Source organism: Sminthopsis crassicaudata, chromosome 5, assembly GCF_048593235.1.
Source record: "Sminthopsis crassicaudata isolate SCR6 chromosome 5, ASM4859323v1, whole genome shotgun sequence".
Lineage (NCBI taxonomy): Eukaryota > Metazoa > Chordata > Mammalia > Dasyuromorphia > Dasyuridae > Sminthopsis > Sminthopsis crassicaudata.
In genome coordinates, this window is record NC_133621.1 from 223,850,605 (window position 1) to 223,866,876 (window position 16,272).

A 16,272-nucleotide genomic window follows, 5' to 3' on the forward strand; every position below is an offset into this window, starting at 1 on the left:
GAAACTGCCTGTTCCAAATTAGCAGCATTCCCTTGATTTGGGTTCCTCAGCAGGGAATCTTTAGGCAGGTTTCCAGGTCTACAAAAAGGAACAGGGAGAGAACTCTAACAGAGTAGCATGGATACTGGGGTGTTTGGTTTCTATTTCAGGCCTGTGGATAACTATATTCCCGGTTACATATATTTTCTTGGGAATGGTTTTCAAAGTGCCGAATATGATTGTCCGTCCATTTTCAGGAAAAGAGTCCATGAAATGCATTTGAAATGTGGAAATAAGTTCACTGGTATGGCTGTCTGTCTTCAAGTCCCTGTTGAGCCCTAGATATAGTACAGTGTCCCAACGTAGCACACACAGCACGGGTACTAATGTAGAAGGGCCATGTGTGTAATAGCCTACATTGGCTAAATTGTGATGGAGAAAGTATTTCCTGAGCTAAGTTGTAGAGCAGAGATGGAATAAAAAGGTGACACAGAAACAAGTATAATGACAGTGATTACGACAAACAGTCCTATTCACCCTGCTCCTGATTACCACAGCTTTCCAATTCTTTCACTTAGCTCTCTTCAATCCCAATAGCTGCAGTCTGTGTAATTAATTGTTAATAGGCAGCGTCTGTTTCATCCTGCCCAGAGGCCACATAGAAAAGCCTCTTGAAACATGTTTGGGGCTGGGTGATAAAATTATTTATGAGGGAGTGAAAAAGTTCTTAGAAAGGTTAGGTAGCTAAGGTAGCTAGAATGGTGTGGAAAGGGGAGTGCTGGAACCTGGATAGCTCTACAAATGCAGAAGGCAAGCACGAAAGCACACAAGAAAGGGCTTCTGATAAATCATGCCTCATAATAAGCCTGGGTATTGGTTCACCATCCTAGTGGGGTCTCATAGGATCTAGGTCTCAGTACCCTAAAGACTCAAGGTCCCAGGGAAGTGATTTGCTTTGATGAAGAGACCTAGGCTAGGACCTGAGGATTTAGTTGCAAAGCAACCAATCAGAGCCAAATTGACTTAAGGAAGCTAGGAAAAGGGTGGATATACCAAAGAAAATACATTCTATGGGGACATTATATAATTATTGAATTATACAATATTATATATTGCATAATTGTATTATACATATAATTTATATTATACAATATAGTATATTATAAATATTGAATAATTTTGTATTGTATTGTATAAATAATATTGTATATGTATCCATACATTTGGAAAAAACATGTTGCAAATAACTGTGTTCAGTGGAAGATATATACCTAGGCTCCAGTTCCTAAATTAGAGATTTAAGCATAATTATGTTATTCCTGAATTCCTTTCTTGAATTAGTTACAAGATTCTCACTGTTACTCCCCATCTCTATCCCTCCCACCCCCAAAGCATACACATATTCCTGTATTCTTCAGGATTTTAAAAAGCTCCATCAGAGCCAAATATAAAATTATTTGATACTATGGGCTTATAGAGTCCTTGATTTTGAAGGGTATGATCTCAGGGAGGTGGAAGGACTATTTGTTTCAGGGATATATGAATTTCATCAACCTGGCTAATATATTCTTAACTCCCCAATCACTCTTGGTGAGATTTTAAGAGCAGAAACTAGGGCCATGCAGGCTTCCCAGTCCGTTGAGGCCCAGAGATCCCTACTCTGCACATATATGCACATGCTACTTGCCTTAGCAATTCTTTGGGGGGGGCAGGATAAGAAGGTTAGAGTGTGGGATTGAGGGGCACTGTGTTGGCTGAGTAAACCAGGGAAGAGGCATTGGAGGGAATCCAGCCCCCACCCAGTCCCTCCTTCTCCCTCTTCTTTTGCTTCATCCTCCGGTTCTGGAACCAGATCTTGACCTGAGTCTCGCTAATCTGAAGTGCCGATGCCATCTCTGCTCGGCGAGCCCTGGGCAAGTAATGCTGCAGGTGAAACTCCTTCTCCAGCTCAGTCAGCTGTTTGGTGGAGAAGCTGGTCCGGGGACTGCCCATCACTGCTGCCGCTGCCGCCTCGGGCTCCCCAGAAGAGCTGTCCCCTCCAGGCTTCGCTGGGCACAGAGGAGGAAAAGAGTTAGAGACCGAGATCACCCAGCCACTGGGGGCCCCTGGGAGCAGGGAGCCCACAGAATCCCAGTAACCACCAGCAACCCTCCCCTCTTACAATAAACCTCTCTTTCTCTTTTCTCTCTCCTCTCTCTCTCTCTCCTCTCCCCATCTCCCTCCTTTTTTTTTTTAAACCAGTTTCTCTTTCCTTCTCTTTCCTCTTTCCTCTCTGTCTTTAAAAATTACGTATTATATATAAAATATTATGGCTGAATGCATTAATTTTATGTATGTGTATTATATATGATGTATCGATTACTTACTATATAGCTATAGCTATAAATTTTCTTTCTCTTGTTTTCCTTTCACACTGATTTTCTTCTCTCTTTCTCTTTCTTTTTCCTCTTAAGTCTCTTCATTCTCTTCTCCTTCTCCTGCTCATCTTTGTTTTCTCCCTTTCTCTCAATTTGACCTATACCTCTAGTCTTTCTTTCTAGTAACATTTTGTCATTTTATCTACCCTTTAAAATTTCCTTCCCCCGTCTTCCTTCGTGTCTTAGTCGCAGTTTTTTTCAATTCAATACTTCGAACCCCTCTCTTTTTTTTAGGTTCTCTGCCCTCACAACATCCTCCCACCCCTAGCGCTCCATCTTGCCATCCATCCTATGCCTAGGTTCTTAAGTCTCAAAGAATTTTAGACTCATTGTCCTTGGGCCCCAGACTTTGTTCCTCCCCCCTCCCCCCTTACAGGTTTAGGTCACCATTAACATCACTATAGGGCTTCTTAGGGGGAAGCGAACCTTGCCGATGCCATCCAGCTTAAAACCCAGTGAAAACCATGAAAGAAAACTTAGTGCTTCTAAGAGGTTTGAGGGAGGGAGAAAGGCCAAGTGTAAATGGACAGCTATAGGGAATGGTTAGAAGTGGGGGCCAGGGGGGCTGGCACGGAGGGGGGAATCTCAGTGCCTTTCTCCGAACCTATTAGTAGACCCTGCCTCATCATTCATCCTTTAAGACAGCTGCCTCCTCTCCGAAGTCCACATTAGCCACGGGATTCAGGGAGGGGACTAATCATTCTACTACACAGTAATGGGGTCTTGGATCATGTGACCAAGTGGGGCTGCACAGAGTGATGGATTCCTGACTTCATAAAAGAGGTTACAAAAATCTTCTATTTATGTTTATTTGTTTGAATCTGAAGTCTGGAGCTAGTCTCACAAGAAATGTTGCGGCTATCCAAAGCCCCTAAGTATTGAGACCAATTCTCATATCCATGTTTTCCCTAGTCAATAGAAAAAAAATTTTTTTTTCCACAAACCTGTGGGCCCGGGCCACAGCCTCATTAGCTTTCTATAGGTTCTCCTCCCCTAATCCCCCCTTCCTCTGTAGGATGAATTGTTTTGTTTATTTATGGAAAGCCAGAAGGTTCGCGTTCAAAATGTGTAAGTATCCTTAGAAACAATAACAAAGATCGCAGTAACCGTTTATTTTGCTAGAGGCGAACTTTCAAATCTTCGGGAGGATGGGTATAAACATCCGCCTCCTCCAGCCCTGCATTGAGTCTGAGTCCAAAAAGAAATCCGAAAAAAAAAAAAAAAACCCTCAAAAATTAAAAAAAAAAAAAAAAAAACAATCCCCCCCAAAACAAACAAACAAACAAACAAAAACAAAACCAGAAAAACAAAGCGACAGAGGCTGGCTGCAGGTAATGGCCCTGGAATCATCTCCAGGAATAGAGAAATCGAGGGCTAGTCTCCCCCTCCTCCCCTTTTCTTAGTATCCCTTCCTTTTTTTTTTCTTTTGTTTCTGATTCTATTTCTCTCCTCTCTTTCATCCTTTTCTCCCCCTTCCTCTTTCTCACCCTCTTTCTCTCTTCTCTTCAATCTTTTTTTTTTTTCCTTTTTCATCCATATGTCCTTCCATCTGTCTATCCCCATCCATCCACTCATCTGCTTTAGAATGTCAAAAGCCTTTTGAGGCGTGAGTCCCCATGGGGAAGTAGGCAAAATTTTCCCTTCCATTTCGGTGTGAGCTGTCAATTTCCCTCCCCCCCCCCCCCGTCCTCCCCAAATCCAAACTGGGGAGTTCCCATTCAGTCATGTCAGCCGTAAGCGGAATTCTTCTCCGCGCCATGTAAAGTTCAGAGACATTTTAGCTTCCGCGACGCTGGAAAGAAGGCAAGGTGTTTGGCTAACCTCGAGCTCCAAACTCCAAACTTGTTTGATTCAGGGTTCCCTTCACCTACCTCCAGTCTCAGTTCATTCCTGACCTTAGTTTCCCGATCTATCCCTATAGATTTCCGTCAGTTTTTTCTCCAAGAGAAGAATATGAACCCCCCCATATTGGGAGGGCGTTAAAACGGTAGGGAAGAAGAATCGGGGGAGAGGTGTGGAAGGAAGGAAGGGGACAGAGTCATTACTCCCGAACTAAGCTTGGAAATGTTGATCCTTCCGTTTACACTAGGTTTTGAACTTCAAAGTTTATTTTTCCCCCAGAGGGGTTGGTCAATTTAGCACTCACCCAAACTGTCCCAACTTGGCTGACATTGCTCTTGCCCCAAAGGCATTTCTCCCTAGTTCACTGGAAGACCCAGCAGAGAAGGCTCTGTGAACCGTGAAGCTTTTCTTTAGGAGCCTCTGGGTAGTGAACTTTATTTTCAACTGGGCTGAGCCAAGGAACTCGGCCCCAGACTATGTATTATAGTTAGTCTTTCAACTCCCCATCACGACACCTCCCTCCTCCCCAATACACTGGACCCCCTAGCAGAGATCTCAATAGACCTTTAGGAATAGACCTGGAGGTAACTGTTCTGCTAATGGAATATTTGTCAAGGAAAATTAGAAATCATTAAAAAAGCTAACAGGCCAGGACCAACATAAAGTAAAATCCTTAAGTGTCTGAAAAAAAACATTGAGTAATAGCCCAATAAGGCTCTCCACTTCCTCCTTCCACTTTCAACTTAAAAAGCAACGAATAAGTTCCAGTCTCTATTTCCCTTCAGAAGTTTCCTCAAGTTCCTGGCAGGATACCAGAGAGAACCATTTTTACTCCCTTCCTTTTCCCTCCATCCCTCTTTCTCCCATACTTTTCTTCTCTTTTCTCCATTTGTAGAAGCGTCCTCCTTTTTTCCCCCATCGTATGGTCATCCTCTGCCCCTTAAAATTAAAACTTTAAAGTTGTTACTTTTCCCCACGTAATGCAGACACATGCCGATCTTCCTCCCCATTACCTCCCTAGCCAAAGCAGAGCTGACCGGCTCGGTGTTTTGTTTTGTTTTGTTGTTTTTGCATCCCAGTAGTGGAGTGAGAGTTGAGGAGTGGAAAAGGTATTGGAACGTGTCCTCTCTTTGTAACGCCGGACCAACCCCCAGCTCACCTGCTTTGGACGGACTCCTCTTGGTTTTCATCCATTCAAAAGTTTGGCCATCTCCCCAAAGGTCCAAGGAATTTCGCTCACTCGGCCCCTGGCCGTTCTCCCCGGGGGGCATAGCTTCCTAAGGCATAGGATGAGCACAGCTCCATATCCTCGCCCATATGAGGAGGTGCAGCAAGGTGCCCCGGAGAGGGGCGGCCACAGTCAGTAAGACCAGGAGGCAGATAGGTCTCCCGGGGACAGCTTGGAGTAGAAAGGGCGTTGTATAGGGTGTGACGAACCGGGTCAGTGGCACCAGGAGGGCTGCACTGAATGGAGTCTGGGTCCCTAGCGATGCCTCTCTGCCTCTCCCGTTTTGGCCCTCCGGGATATGCCCCGGCCCAGAGCATTCCTTCTACCCCTTCTGGGGCGGCGCTCATGATCCCGGCATGGTAGAAAGGGAGGGTGAAGGGGCTAAGGGACCCCCTCCTTGCTTCTCCATTCCTCCCCCCGCCCAGTTCCAGAAATACCGAACACCCGCCCCCTTCCCTCCCAGGAGTCAGGGGGACAGAGAATTGCAACAAGAAATTCGATCGATTGGTACTGGGGATCACGTGATCAGGTTTTGACCAATGACCAGGCCGCCTGGGATGAGCTAATAATGGAAGCAATTTGTAACTTTCAGTGGCTCTCTCGGCCTGGGAACTGGAGGGAGGGAGGTGGGCAAAGAGTCGGGGAGAGACTTTGTACCCCGCCCCCCAACCCTGTTTCTCCTCCCTACACGCCAAGTCCCTGGACAGCTCGCTACACCTAATCCTAACCTGTCTTCTCTCCCCACCCCCACCCCCTTTACCCCTTCTGCATTTCCCTTAGCAGCTCTCCTCAGGATGCATCGGCTCCGGGGCAAGGTAAGCTATGTACCCCTCCCTCCCACTACCTCTCACTTTGGCTCAGGGGTCCCTCCCAGAACACCTGCAAACTACTTCATCCCCCATTAATACCTTTCACTTCCGAGTTTCTAAGTTTGGGGGGGGGGGTAGGGGTGGAAACCATCTCCTTCGATGCATTCAATTTCGTTCTGGGCTGGGGATAATGTTTGTAAACATTTTACTTGTTTCTATTTCTTCTTTCCTTTTGAAGGTAACTTTCTTTCGATTAATTGCATTTCACCCCTCTTGCGGAGGAATAGTTTGTTTCTTAATCGAAGTTTTTCTTTTCTTTTTTAGATATAGGTTTCATTTTAGTTTTCTAAGTTTTCTTTCTTTAGAGATGTCAAGTTCATCCTCTTTCTTTCTCCAGCTTTCCCCGCTGATCTTTTCGGTTATTTGAAAAAATAATATTTGGGGAAGTTCCACGTTCACTACTTTCTCTTCCTTTCTCCTAACCCCAAGTTTCAAGTTTTGGCACATGTTACCTCCTTTGTCATTTGTGGCGGGGGGGGGGGGGGGGGGGGGAGGGAGGGAGACGCTTTAGCTTTTGTGTTTTGTTTTGAATATGTTTTAATTTATATTTTGGACACTCTTTGGGGGAGAAGATTCGGGAATTGGTTAACTAAAACTGCCCTCTTCTCCGTAACTTCAAGCCTTTTTAAAAGATGCTTGTGTTTTTCTCTCTTTTGCAAATTTCACCTCCCCCCTCCCCCAGCCTTCCTCTTGTCTTTCATTGTTTTTAATCCTGCTTTTCTTTGGTTTCATTTCTTTTACAAATCTGACTTCTGGGAAAGGGGGTCATATTATTGTGTTTGATCAATTTCATGTTAGGGAGAGATTTATTTTAGTAAGCATCTTTTCCCCTCCACCTCTTTTCTTTCTCTTTTCCTTTCTTGCAAATCTTTGCCTAATGTTACTGATCCTTTCAAACGTAATTTTACTCTTCACTCGTTTTCACCCTCAGAACAAAATTGTTAAAGATGTGTATTTGTGGGAGGGGGAAGGGAGGGAGAGGAGAAGGAAGGAGGGAAAGAGAAAGAGAGAAGATAACATCTCACTTTCACCTCCTCCCAAACTCTGAGACTATAAAGGCAGAAGTAAGATGTTCTTTAGATCCACCAGTCCTAGCTGAAATCCATCCCAGTGGATCTCTGATAAGTTTTAAGGACTTGATCAACCTTCTTTCAAAATGTCAGCTACTGTTGTGTTTTGTTTTTGTTTTTGTTTTTTTTTCCTGTCCTGATCTCCTTGTCACTGTCATATGTGTCTCTTACCTTTGGTGATTGAGGAACTCTGTTTATTTTTGACTTAACAAATTTCTTTTCTTACCCTTGCTACTTCCAGTTTGAATCAATAAAAGAAAAGGGTTGAGAGCAGAGTATTATATTTAAATTCCTTCAAAACCTTGTTGCATTTTACTTTCAAACAAAACCTGCTTCTCAAGAAGCAGTAATTCTGGATATTGTGATGGTTATGGTTAAGAAATATATTTTAAACTGTATTAATATGGTGTATTAAATTGGTATACTAAAATGAACCCTAACCATAAAAATACAGCATCGTTCATGTTAACCACAATAAAGTTTCAGAAGATGACTTTGTACTAACCACCAGAGAGACTCTTACCCAAAGCTTTCAAACTCTGTCCAAGTGAAACTAATTTTCCCTCTCTCTCTGCCCTCCACCCGCTTGTCTCTCACATTGACATTCTGATCACATTCAGCCAGCTCCATGTTCTACTTCTCTGAAATATGAATCTAAATTACTACTAAAAGGGGACTGTTCCAAGTTAATTGGCATTAAAAGAATTCATTTCAATTTGTTAATATTAAATGAACACACTGTACTTTAGTTCGTTTCTCCCATTCTTTCCTGATGAGCTATGAAGGAAAGGGGAAGAGGCTGGTTGGGGAAAGAATAGAAAACAGGATTTTTTTCTGACCCTCACGGCCAGACTCCATTAGCTCCGCTAGAGAACTAGGCTGAGTGTGGGGGTGGAGAAGAGAGTTGGACTGAGGCTAGAGATGGGGGCCAAAGTGGAGGGCCCAACTCATTGTTTTTCCATGCTAGCCCTGAGAGCAGAAGAGCAGATGATGGGAAAGAGTTGAAGACTTGAGGGGAGGGAGGGAGGAGCTGTCCATCAGAAACTTAGGGAGAGAGAAGCAAGTTATAGGCAAAATTATGAGGAAAGTTGTACGATCTCTGATAATATAAGGGGCATGAAGAACTGAAGCAGGGATTATCAAGACAGTTGGCAAGGGATCCTTGATTATTGAGATATAAAGCAAGAAATGAGACTGAAGGAAGAAGTGAAGACGAGAGGGACAGATATTGTAGTGGTTACTGGGGAGGAACAGAGTTCAGCTAAGGAAAAAAAGGATTAGAAAATATGAGGATGAAAAAATTGAAAGAGCTGGAATTCACCCAGAGAAAGAGAAGATTGGGAGAAGGAAAGAATAGGAACTAGAAAGTTATTTTTCTACAGAAAAGGGCAACTTGCTGGTCCCCCCTTTCCCTTGACTGCCAAATAGAGACTATCTGCAAGAGAAAAAGAGGGAATTGGATTAAAATTAAGGAACAATTTCTAATCTGGGAGATTTAGCTTGTTAAATTACATTATTTAGGAGAATGGTGGCATCTCCTTATAGGCTATATTCCCATCTAAGGCAAAAAGATGGAATTGATAACAGATGATCTCTGCAGGGCACTTGCAGGTTTGAGATTAAAGTTTTTCATGAACTTTAGTGCCCTTTATTTTGAGGACACCCATTTTAGAAGGGTGGTTCATTAGGGTGAAGGCATCTGGCTCTTGGGTAGTGAAGAAGACTTCCTGTAGGGGAAAACTGGGGGAACTTTGGTTCATCTTTTCAGAGCTTCTTCACTAAGGGCTTCTTTTGTTCGTCAATCCATAACTGGACACAGATGGGATCAGTCTAGAGCTGGGAGTATCCAAGGAGTGGCCAGTTTTCATCCACATGGTTCCCACAAGGAAAGACTACCACCAGCTTTCTTCTCAAGTATGATGGAATGGAAAGAGTAGCACTTGAAGTGAGAAGGTATCTAGATTCAAGTCTGAATTTTGACGTTTACTAAGTATGTGAGCAGGAGAAGGACTTAACCTTTTCCAGCTTCAGTATCCTAACTTGGGAAATGGAGATAACATCCATGGTTCTTGCCTTCATAGATCTGTGAGATCATATCTTTAAACTGCTTTGCATGGCTCAATCACTATGTAATCCATTACTGTACATGTTAAGGACCTCAGAGGGGGACAGCAATTAGAAGCTACATCAGGAAAGTTAGAGGTTAGACACAAGAAATAATTCCTTGGTTTCTGTCAGGATATGATGGATGGTGAATGACCCAAAGTGGGTTACAATTTTTTTTATAGACAAGAAGAGACCCCTCGTGATCTTTTTGGTAGAGGCAAGAATGATTTGGTAGAGGCAATTTGGGAATCCAAGTAGTCACACAGGCAGGCCCACAGCCCTGACTACTGGGCAACACGATTTTTGTTCTCAGAGTCAATTTTTCCAACAAAGTTCTTTTTCCAAGATCAAAGCTTGGCCTCCATGAGGAAAGAGAAAAAAGTAAAAATAGGGAGAGCGTGACCTTGTGATCTGGTAGTGGAATGCCTATATTCCTTCTTTTGGAAGGAAAGTAGGAAACAAGAATTTATTAAGGCTTATTGTGTGCCAAGAATTGTGCCAAGCATGTCACAATTATTATCTCATTTTATCATTTGAACAGCTTTAGGAGGCAGGTATTAGTATATCCTTATTTTAGTGTTGAGGCACCTGAAGCAGAGAGAGGCATATGTTAAGGGATTTTCTCTCTCTCTCTCTCTCTCTCTCTCTCTCTCTCTCTCTCTCTCTCTCTCTCTCTCTCTCTCTTTCTATATAGATATATATATGTATATCTATATATCTATATAGATATATAGATATGTACACATTTACACACACACATATATATGACATATAACCTATGTTAAGGGACTAGAGTCACACAATTAGTGTCTGAGGCAGGATTTGAACTTTTGCTGTATGACTTATAGAGTTGTTTCTTTCTCAGTGATCTCAACAAAGGGAATCACGTTCCTCTCTCCATTCATCTTGAGGAAGCCTGGGATTGAAGGGGACCAACATCACTGAGGCCAATATCATCCCTGCTCAATGATCCATGATAATCTGAATGTAATTGTCTTAATCATTTAGTCAGTCAAGAATCCATTTACCAAATGCTACTATGTGCCAGGCAGTGTGCTAAGCTTCCTTAGTCTAGCATCTTTTTCTTCGGTAGAGGTAGAATGACAACCCAGAAATCTTGTCCTGAATACTGGACAGAAGGGCCCAGAGGGAGGAGGAGTCACATGGAGAGCTCCCGTTTAATAACTGAATAGAATTGAATTCTTACATGACAAAGAAACAAGAAGATGCTGGAGTCATTGGGAGTGAGGGTGGGATGGAAGGACTTTCAGGGAAACTACCAAGTAGAAATCTGTGGCTCAGGATTATAGGAAGCAAGAGTTAGAACCTGAGTTGTTATGAGGATGGAGAGAAGTGGAAGATTTCAGGCGATCGAAGTGACCTTAGAGAAGTGTGAGAGGTAGGAAAGGCTGAAGTGAGTAAATAGGAAACAGATTTTACTGATCACTCAGTTTGACTTCTATTCCCATTTCAAGTGATTCTAGACTCTGTCAATGGACCCATACCTAGTATAGGAAATGTGGGGGAAAGAGGTGAATGCAGTAGAGAGATGAAGTACAAAATGAAATTTGAGAGCTATGCCCATATCTCAGTGAAGAAGACTGGAAGAGGACAAGGAATGAGGGGTATAATTTAGGACACTGGTTTAGGGTGGGAAAGGATCTGTCCATAATGGTAGGTATTAGTCTGAATAAAGTAGTTATAGGAACAGGAGCTGTTGAGAGAAATCAGGGCATACTAGACTTGGTGTCAGGAAGACCCAGGTTGGAATCCTCTCTCAGACACTTAGTTGCTGGATGACCTCTCTGAACCTCAATGTCTTCAGGAGGATTATAATACTTGTAGTAGTTTTTTCAAAGTTGTCTGAAATTAAAATTAGGTCATGAATATAAAGTACTTTGCAAACTTTAAGGTGTTATAATAAAAATGTCAATTGTTATTATCTGGAGGGAGGCCCCCTGGGTCAAGCTTGAATCATACTTGCAAAGATTGTAAACCACTAGGCTTTGACATCTTAGCATTTAGAGTTGGAAAAAACCTTAAAAGATTATCTAATGCAATCCCCTCAATTTATTGATTAAACACACACATACATATATATGCATACACACATACACACATACCCCAAGGCCCATAGAGGTGAAACTAATTCCTCAATGTTATATGAGTAGAAATTAAAAGCTAAATAGAGTCAAACTCATCACTCCTTCAACTATCTCATTCTTTTCCAGAATCATGTTTGAAGTTCAATTAACAACTACCTTGAGCCTTCTGTGTCTCTGTTTCTCTCTCTCTCTCTCTCTCTCTCTCTCTCTCTCTCTCTCTCTCTCTCTCTCTCTCTCTCTCTCTCTCTCTCTTTATGTGATTTTCCTGGACTAGGAAAGTTGCTAATAACTCACAAGGGAGGACAGAGAAGGGGACTAGGATGGGGAGAGACCTGGCTAAAGTATTCTCCTTACCTCAGTTTTTCCATTTTAATGGCATCAGCATGATTCGATCACAATCAATCAATGAACATTTATTGATCATCGTTCAACAACTCTGATCACAGAATGTCAAAGTTGGAGGGACATCGGAGGTCATCATTTCTAGCTCTTCACTTTCCAGATAAGAAAGCTACACCCAGAGATGAAAAGATTTGCTTGAGGTTGCCCAGCTAAACTAGCAGAATCAGGGGCTGCTTAAGTCTATAAATTGGGAAGCTGAGAAAATCTCAGTTCTGAGAGAGATGATAGACCTCAGTGGGGTTATCCTCTTAGTCCTTTAAAAGAAAGGGATTTTCCAGGCTTTTCTGGCTGCAGGAGAGGCTGAAATGGGATGATGTATTGTTATATGGGAAGGGACAGAGGGGAGAAAGTGAGAGAAGAAGAAGAAGGAAATGAAAGCAGGACTCATAATACTGGTTTTGATAACTGTTTGGAGGCTGGGGTGGGCAAAGAAAGAACTTCGACAAATTTTAGAACCCAGTTACTTTCAAATATCATACTCTGGGGAAATTCTGCTGAGGGAGTTGTCTTGATTTTTGTCTGACACCTTGGGTTCTAGATTATATCTATAGGAATATAACAATGTTCTGTCTTGTTCTCCCCTTACATTTACAGGATACTGAGACAGGTATTTGAGAATGCTCAGGTGATGTCCTCCTATGTCCTCTTAATGAGTCATCAAAACCTAACAAACCTAATTTTCCCCTCGTTACCTCTTAAGTCATAACTGGTCTTTCTCTGAGACTCTCCAGAGTACAGAAGGAAAGGAAAAATTAGGCCAGAATCGATGCTATGCTTGAAAACAGATTCTCACCCCTCCTGCTCCACCACATCCATTTCAGGAATCCAAGGGCCTTCTCTCTATAATGCCCTCCTAACAGCAGCCCATAGAAAAAAAAAAGGAAAACTATCATAAATTTTCCTTATTTATGTAAGGAGATGGGATGTTTCTTGGGCCAGTAAATACTCATAGAGGGAGCTGTCGTGGAGAAAGGACCCAGCCCTGTCCCTTCTGGGACCAATTTATCTTCTAGAGACACTGCTTGGAAGCTACCATAATGTTGTGTATACAAGATGCAAATCTTTGGCAGGAGGGCCTGCCAGAATTAAAGAACCTTATGATATGGCCCTGGTTCCTAAGAACCTTCTTCCTGTTCTATCCCACATCCACCAACGCATTCCATTTCTTCTTCGTATCTGGGTCCTGTGAGCCCTATGAGGAAGAGTGGATGTGCCTTATATACAGCAATACCCCATATCCATGAAGAAATGATCTATTGATTTGTGCTCTTCAGTATCCATAACATGTCTGTGACTGAATTTTTTCCCCCTCTTATACTTATTGTGGCTTTAAAATATGCTTTGAGGTGAAGCTGCTTTCTCTTCTCTCTCTATTGATTCCCTGGCTTTTTTTTTTAATCTTTATTGTTATTTCAGTCACTCACTATTCTGCTGGGGGAGGGGAAAGAAGGCCTTTTTTATAGGGTTATTGAGACTCCAGATTCAATGAGGCTAAGCTCCCTAAGGAAACCAAGAAATAATAAATAATAATAACAATATTTCTGTAGTGCTTTAAGATTTACAAAATGCTTTCCATGAAGCAACTCTTCAAGGTAATGGTTGCAAGTATTTTTCATCCCCATTTTATGGAAGAGAAGAAATAGCTGAGAGATCATTTGTCCAAGGTCACACAGCAAGTAAGTGCTGGAGCAAAAGCATGTCTGATCTTAGGGAAATGCTAAGTGAAATGGCAATCGGGGGCACCAGGATCCAAGATAAAAGCTCTGAGGTCTCCTCCTTTAAGTGAACTGCCTCAAGTATTCTGTCTCTCCTTCTTCTCACCCATGCAGCTTTGCAAAAACAAAAACAAAAACAAAACAAAACCAATAGAACAACAACAAAAAACTGTTGGCAGAAATAAAGCATTGGGTGAAGATAAATGTGAATCCAAGTCATAACTTCAGCATCTTCCTCTGTTACAGCTTCTCTTTCAAACCACAGCAGATACATTGAATCATACTGCCTACTTTTAATTATCTGTAGAAATCAATCAAGAAGCATTAAGCACCTACTATGTGCCATACTATATACCAAAAGGAACAAAGTGAGATAATCTCTACTCTCAAAAGGGGAAAATGTATAATAAATAATAAGTAAAAGAAAATAAATTCAAATAAAGGTAATCTAGAAAGCAGTTAGGGAGTAGAGCTACTAACATTTGTTGGAGCAGGGTCAGGAAGGGCTTTATGTAAAAAATGGTACCTAAACTGTGCCTTGAAGGAAGAGAGAACCTTTGTGAGGGGGAGGAAAGGAGGAAGTGAATTCCAGATATATGGGATAGCCAGTTCAAAGAAAAGGAGTTTTAATATGGAATGCTCTGTATAAAGAAAAGAGAGAAGAGCATGGGAGAGGAATAATATACAAAAAAGTTGGAAAGATTGGTGAGGGAAAAGGTTTTGGAAATTAAGCAGATCTTGATTTTTTTTCTTTTTTTGCACAGCCTGATGATTATGGAAATGTTTAGAAGAATTGCAGATGTTTAACCTATATCAAATTTCTTGCTATCTTTGGGGGGGGAAGGGAGAATAATTTGGACCACAAGATTTTGCAAAGATGAATGTTGAAAACTATTTTTGCATGTATTTGGAAAAACAAAATACTATTAAAATAAAAATAAAAAAACCAGCGGGGGGAAAAAACCCCAACAACCAAATCTAGCAGATCCTAGAGGCAATAGGGAGCTACTAGAGTTGATTGAGGAGGAGAGTAACAAGGTCAGCTCTGCACTTTGATAGCAATATGGAGAATGACTTGGAGTGAGGAAAAATTTGAATCAAAGAAAGCAGGTATAAGGCCATTGAAGTAATTGAGGTGAGAGGGAATGAGGACTTGAACTCAAATGGTAGCTGTCTGAGAACAGAGAAGAGATGTGGTGAAAGTGAAAACAGTAAAATATTTCAACTGATTAAAACATGGATAAAGGGAAGAATAACACCATGGGAGACTGAAGGAATTGTAGGACCTTTGACAGAAATGGGGACATTTGGAAGAGGGGTGAGTTTTAGGGAAGATAATGAGTTCTGTTTTGGACACATTGAATTTGAAGTGACTTTGGGACATCAGCTTTCTAACATTCCAGAAGACAAGTGGTAATGTGAGAGTCAATTCCAGCTGATTTCAGCATACTCCTATATGTAAACTGGTAGGATTTCCTGGAAGAGGTGTCATTTGAATAGTGTTTAATGAATTCAACAAACCAAGAGGGAAAGAAGTGACATAATTACCAAAAGCCAAATAAACAGATAAATGAATGGAAGCTAAATCAAATTCATATTTCTCTAAACTTTAGATCCTTTCCCTTTCTAAAATGAGGTTAAAAATAATAATTGTATAACTTCCTACATGAAGTAACATTGGCACTTGAACCCAGGTCTTTACCACTTACTACTTAGGTTTCCTTGGGAAAAGGACTTTTCTGTCAATTTTCCTACTCAGTTTTCTCATCTATAAAATGTAGGGGTTGGGTTAGATACTTTTGATTTTCTGTTGAATTACCTGTCAAAATTCCTTTACTTCCACTGCCTGGTTTTCATTAGGTGTGATGACTGATTTATAGGAATAATAATCATTCTTTGGATAGCACTGTAGCTTTTTCAAAGCACTTTCACAACTACTATCCATTGGCTACTCATGACATCCCTGAAAAGTAGCTTTTGGGGGTAATAATTCTTATTTCACTGATGAGAAAGCAAATGCGCAGAGGTTAAATGATGCTCTGGGTCTAGAATAGCCCTGAGTTTGCCTCCTGACTTCTAATTTCAAATTCTTTCTACTATATTTCACGGTGTTTGATTTCTCTTGGGTCTTTTTAAAAAGTAATTATACTTTATTGATTTTTAAGTTCCCAATTCTTTCTTTCCCTTTATTGCCCATTGAGATGGCAAGGAATATTGTATCAAATATACATTTGAAGTCATGCAAAATATATTTCCATATTAGCCACATTGCAAAAAGGGAGGGGCAAAAATAAAGTAAATGGAAAAAATAAGTATGGCTTTAGTCTAGTCAGACTTCATGAGTTTTCTCTCTAGATATAGATAGCATTTTTCTTTGTGTGTCCTTTATCTTACTATGTTGTTAAGAGTAGCTAAATCTTTCACAGTTGGCCATTGTTACAACATTGCTGTTACAGCATACAGTGTTCTTCTGATTCTGTTCATTTCACTTTGCATCAGTTCAGCTATGTCTTCCCAGGTTTTTCTAAAACCATCCTAT

General features: G+C 41.4%; 1 protein-coding gene and 1 long non-coding RNA gene across 2 annotated transcripts in view; one reads left to right on the plus strand and one right to left on the minus strand.

The window, feature by feature from the left end:
• The window catches only part of LOC141544234 (homeobox protein Hox-A1-like), a 6,402-nt gene extending 501 nt beyond the window's left edge, over positions 1-5,901 (minus strand). The window contains exons 1-2 of the mRNA XM_074270156.1: positions 5,398-5,901; positions 1-2,027 (exon numbers count right to left, since the gene is read on the minus strand). The exon at positions 1-2,027 is cut by the window's left edge and continues 501 nt beyond it. Coding sequence (XP_074126257.1) covers positions 1,702-2,027; positions 5,398-5,509 — 438 coding nt within the window. The 5' untranslated portion in view covers positions 5,510-5,901 and the 3' untranslated portion in view covers positions 1-1,701. The remainder of the gene's footprint in view (positions 2,028-5,397) is intronic.
• A 107-nt stretch (positions 5,902-6,008) lies between these two features.
• Positions 6,009-16,272, plus strand: part of LOC141544235 (uncharacterized) — a 30,084-nt gene continuing 19,820 nt past the window's right edge. The window contains exon 1 of the long non-coding RNA XR_012482566.1: positions 6,009-6,281. This is a non-coding gene — a long non-coding RNA (uncharacterized LOC141544235). The remainder of the gene's footprint in view (positions 6,282-16,272) is intronic.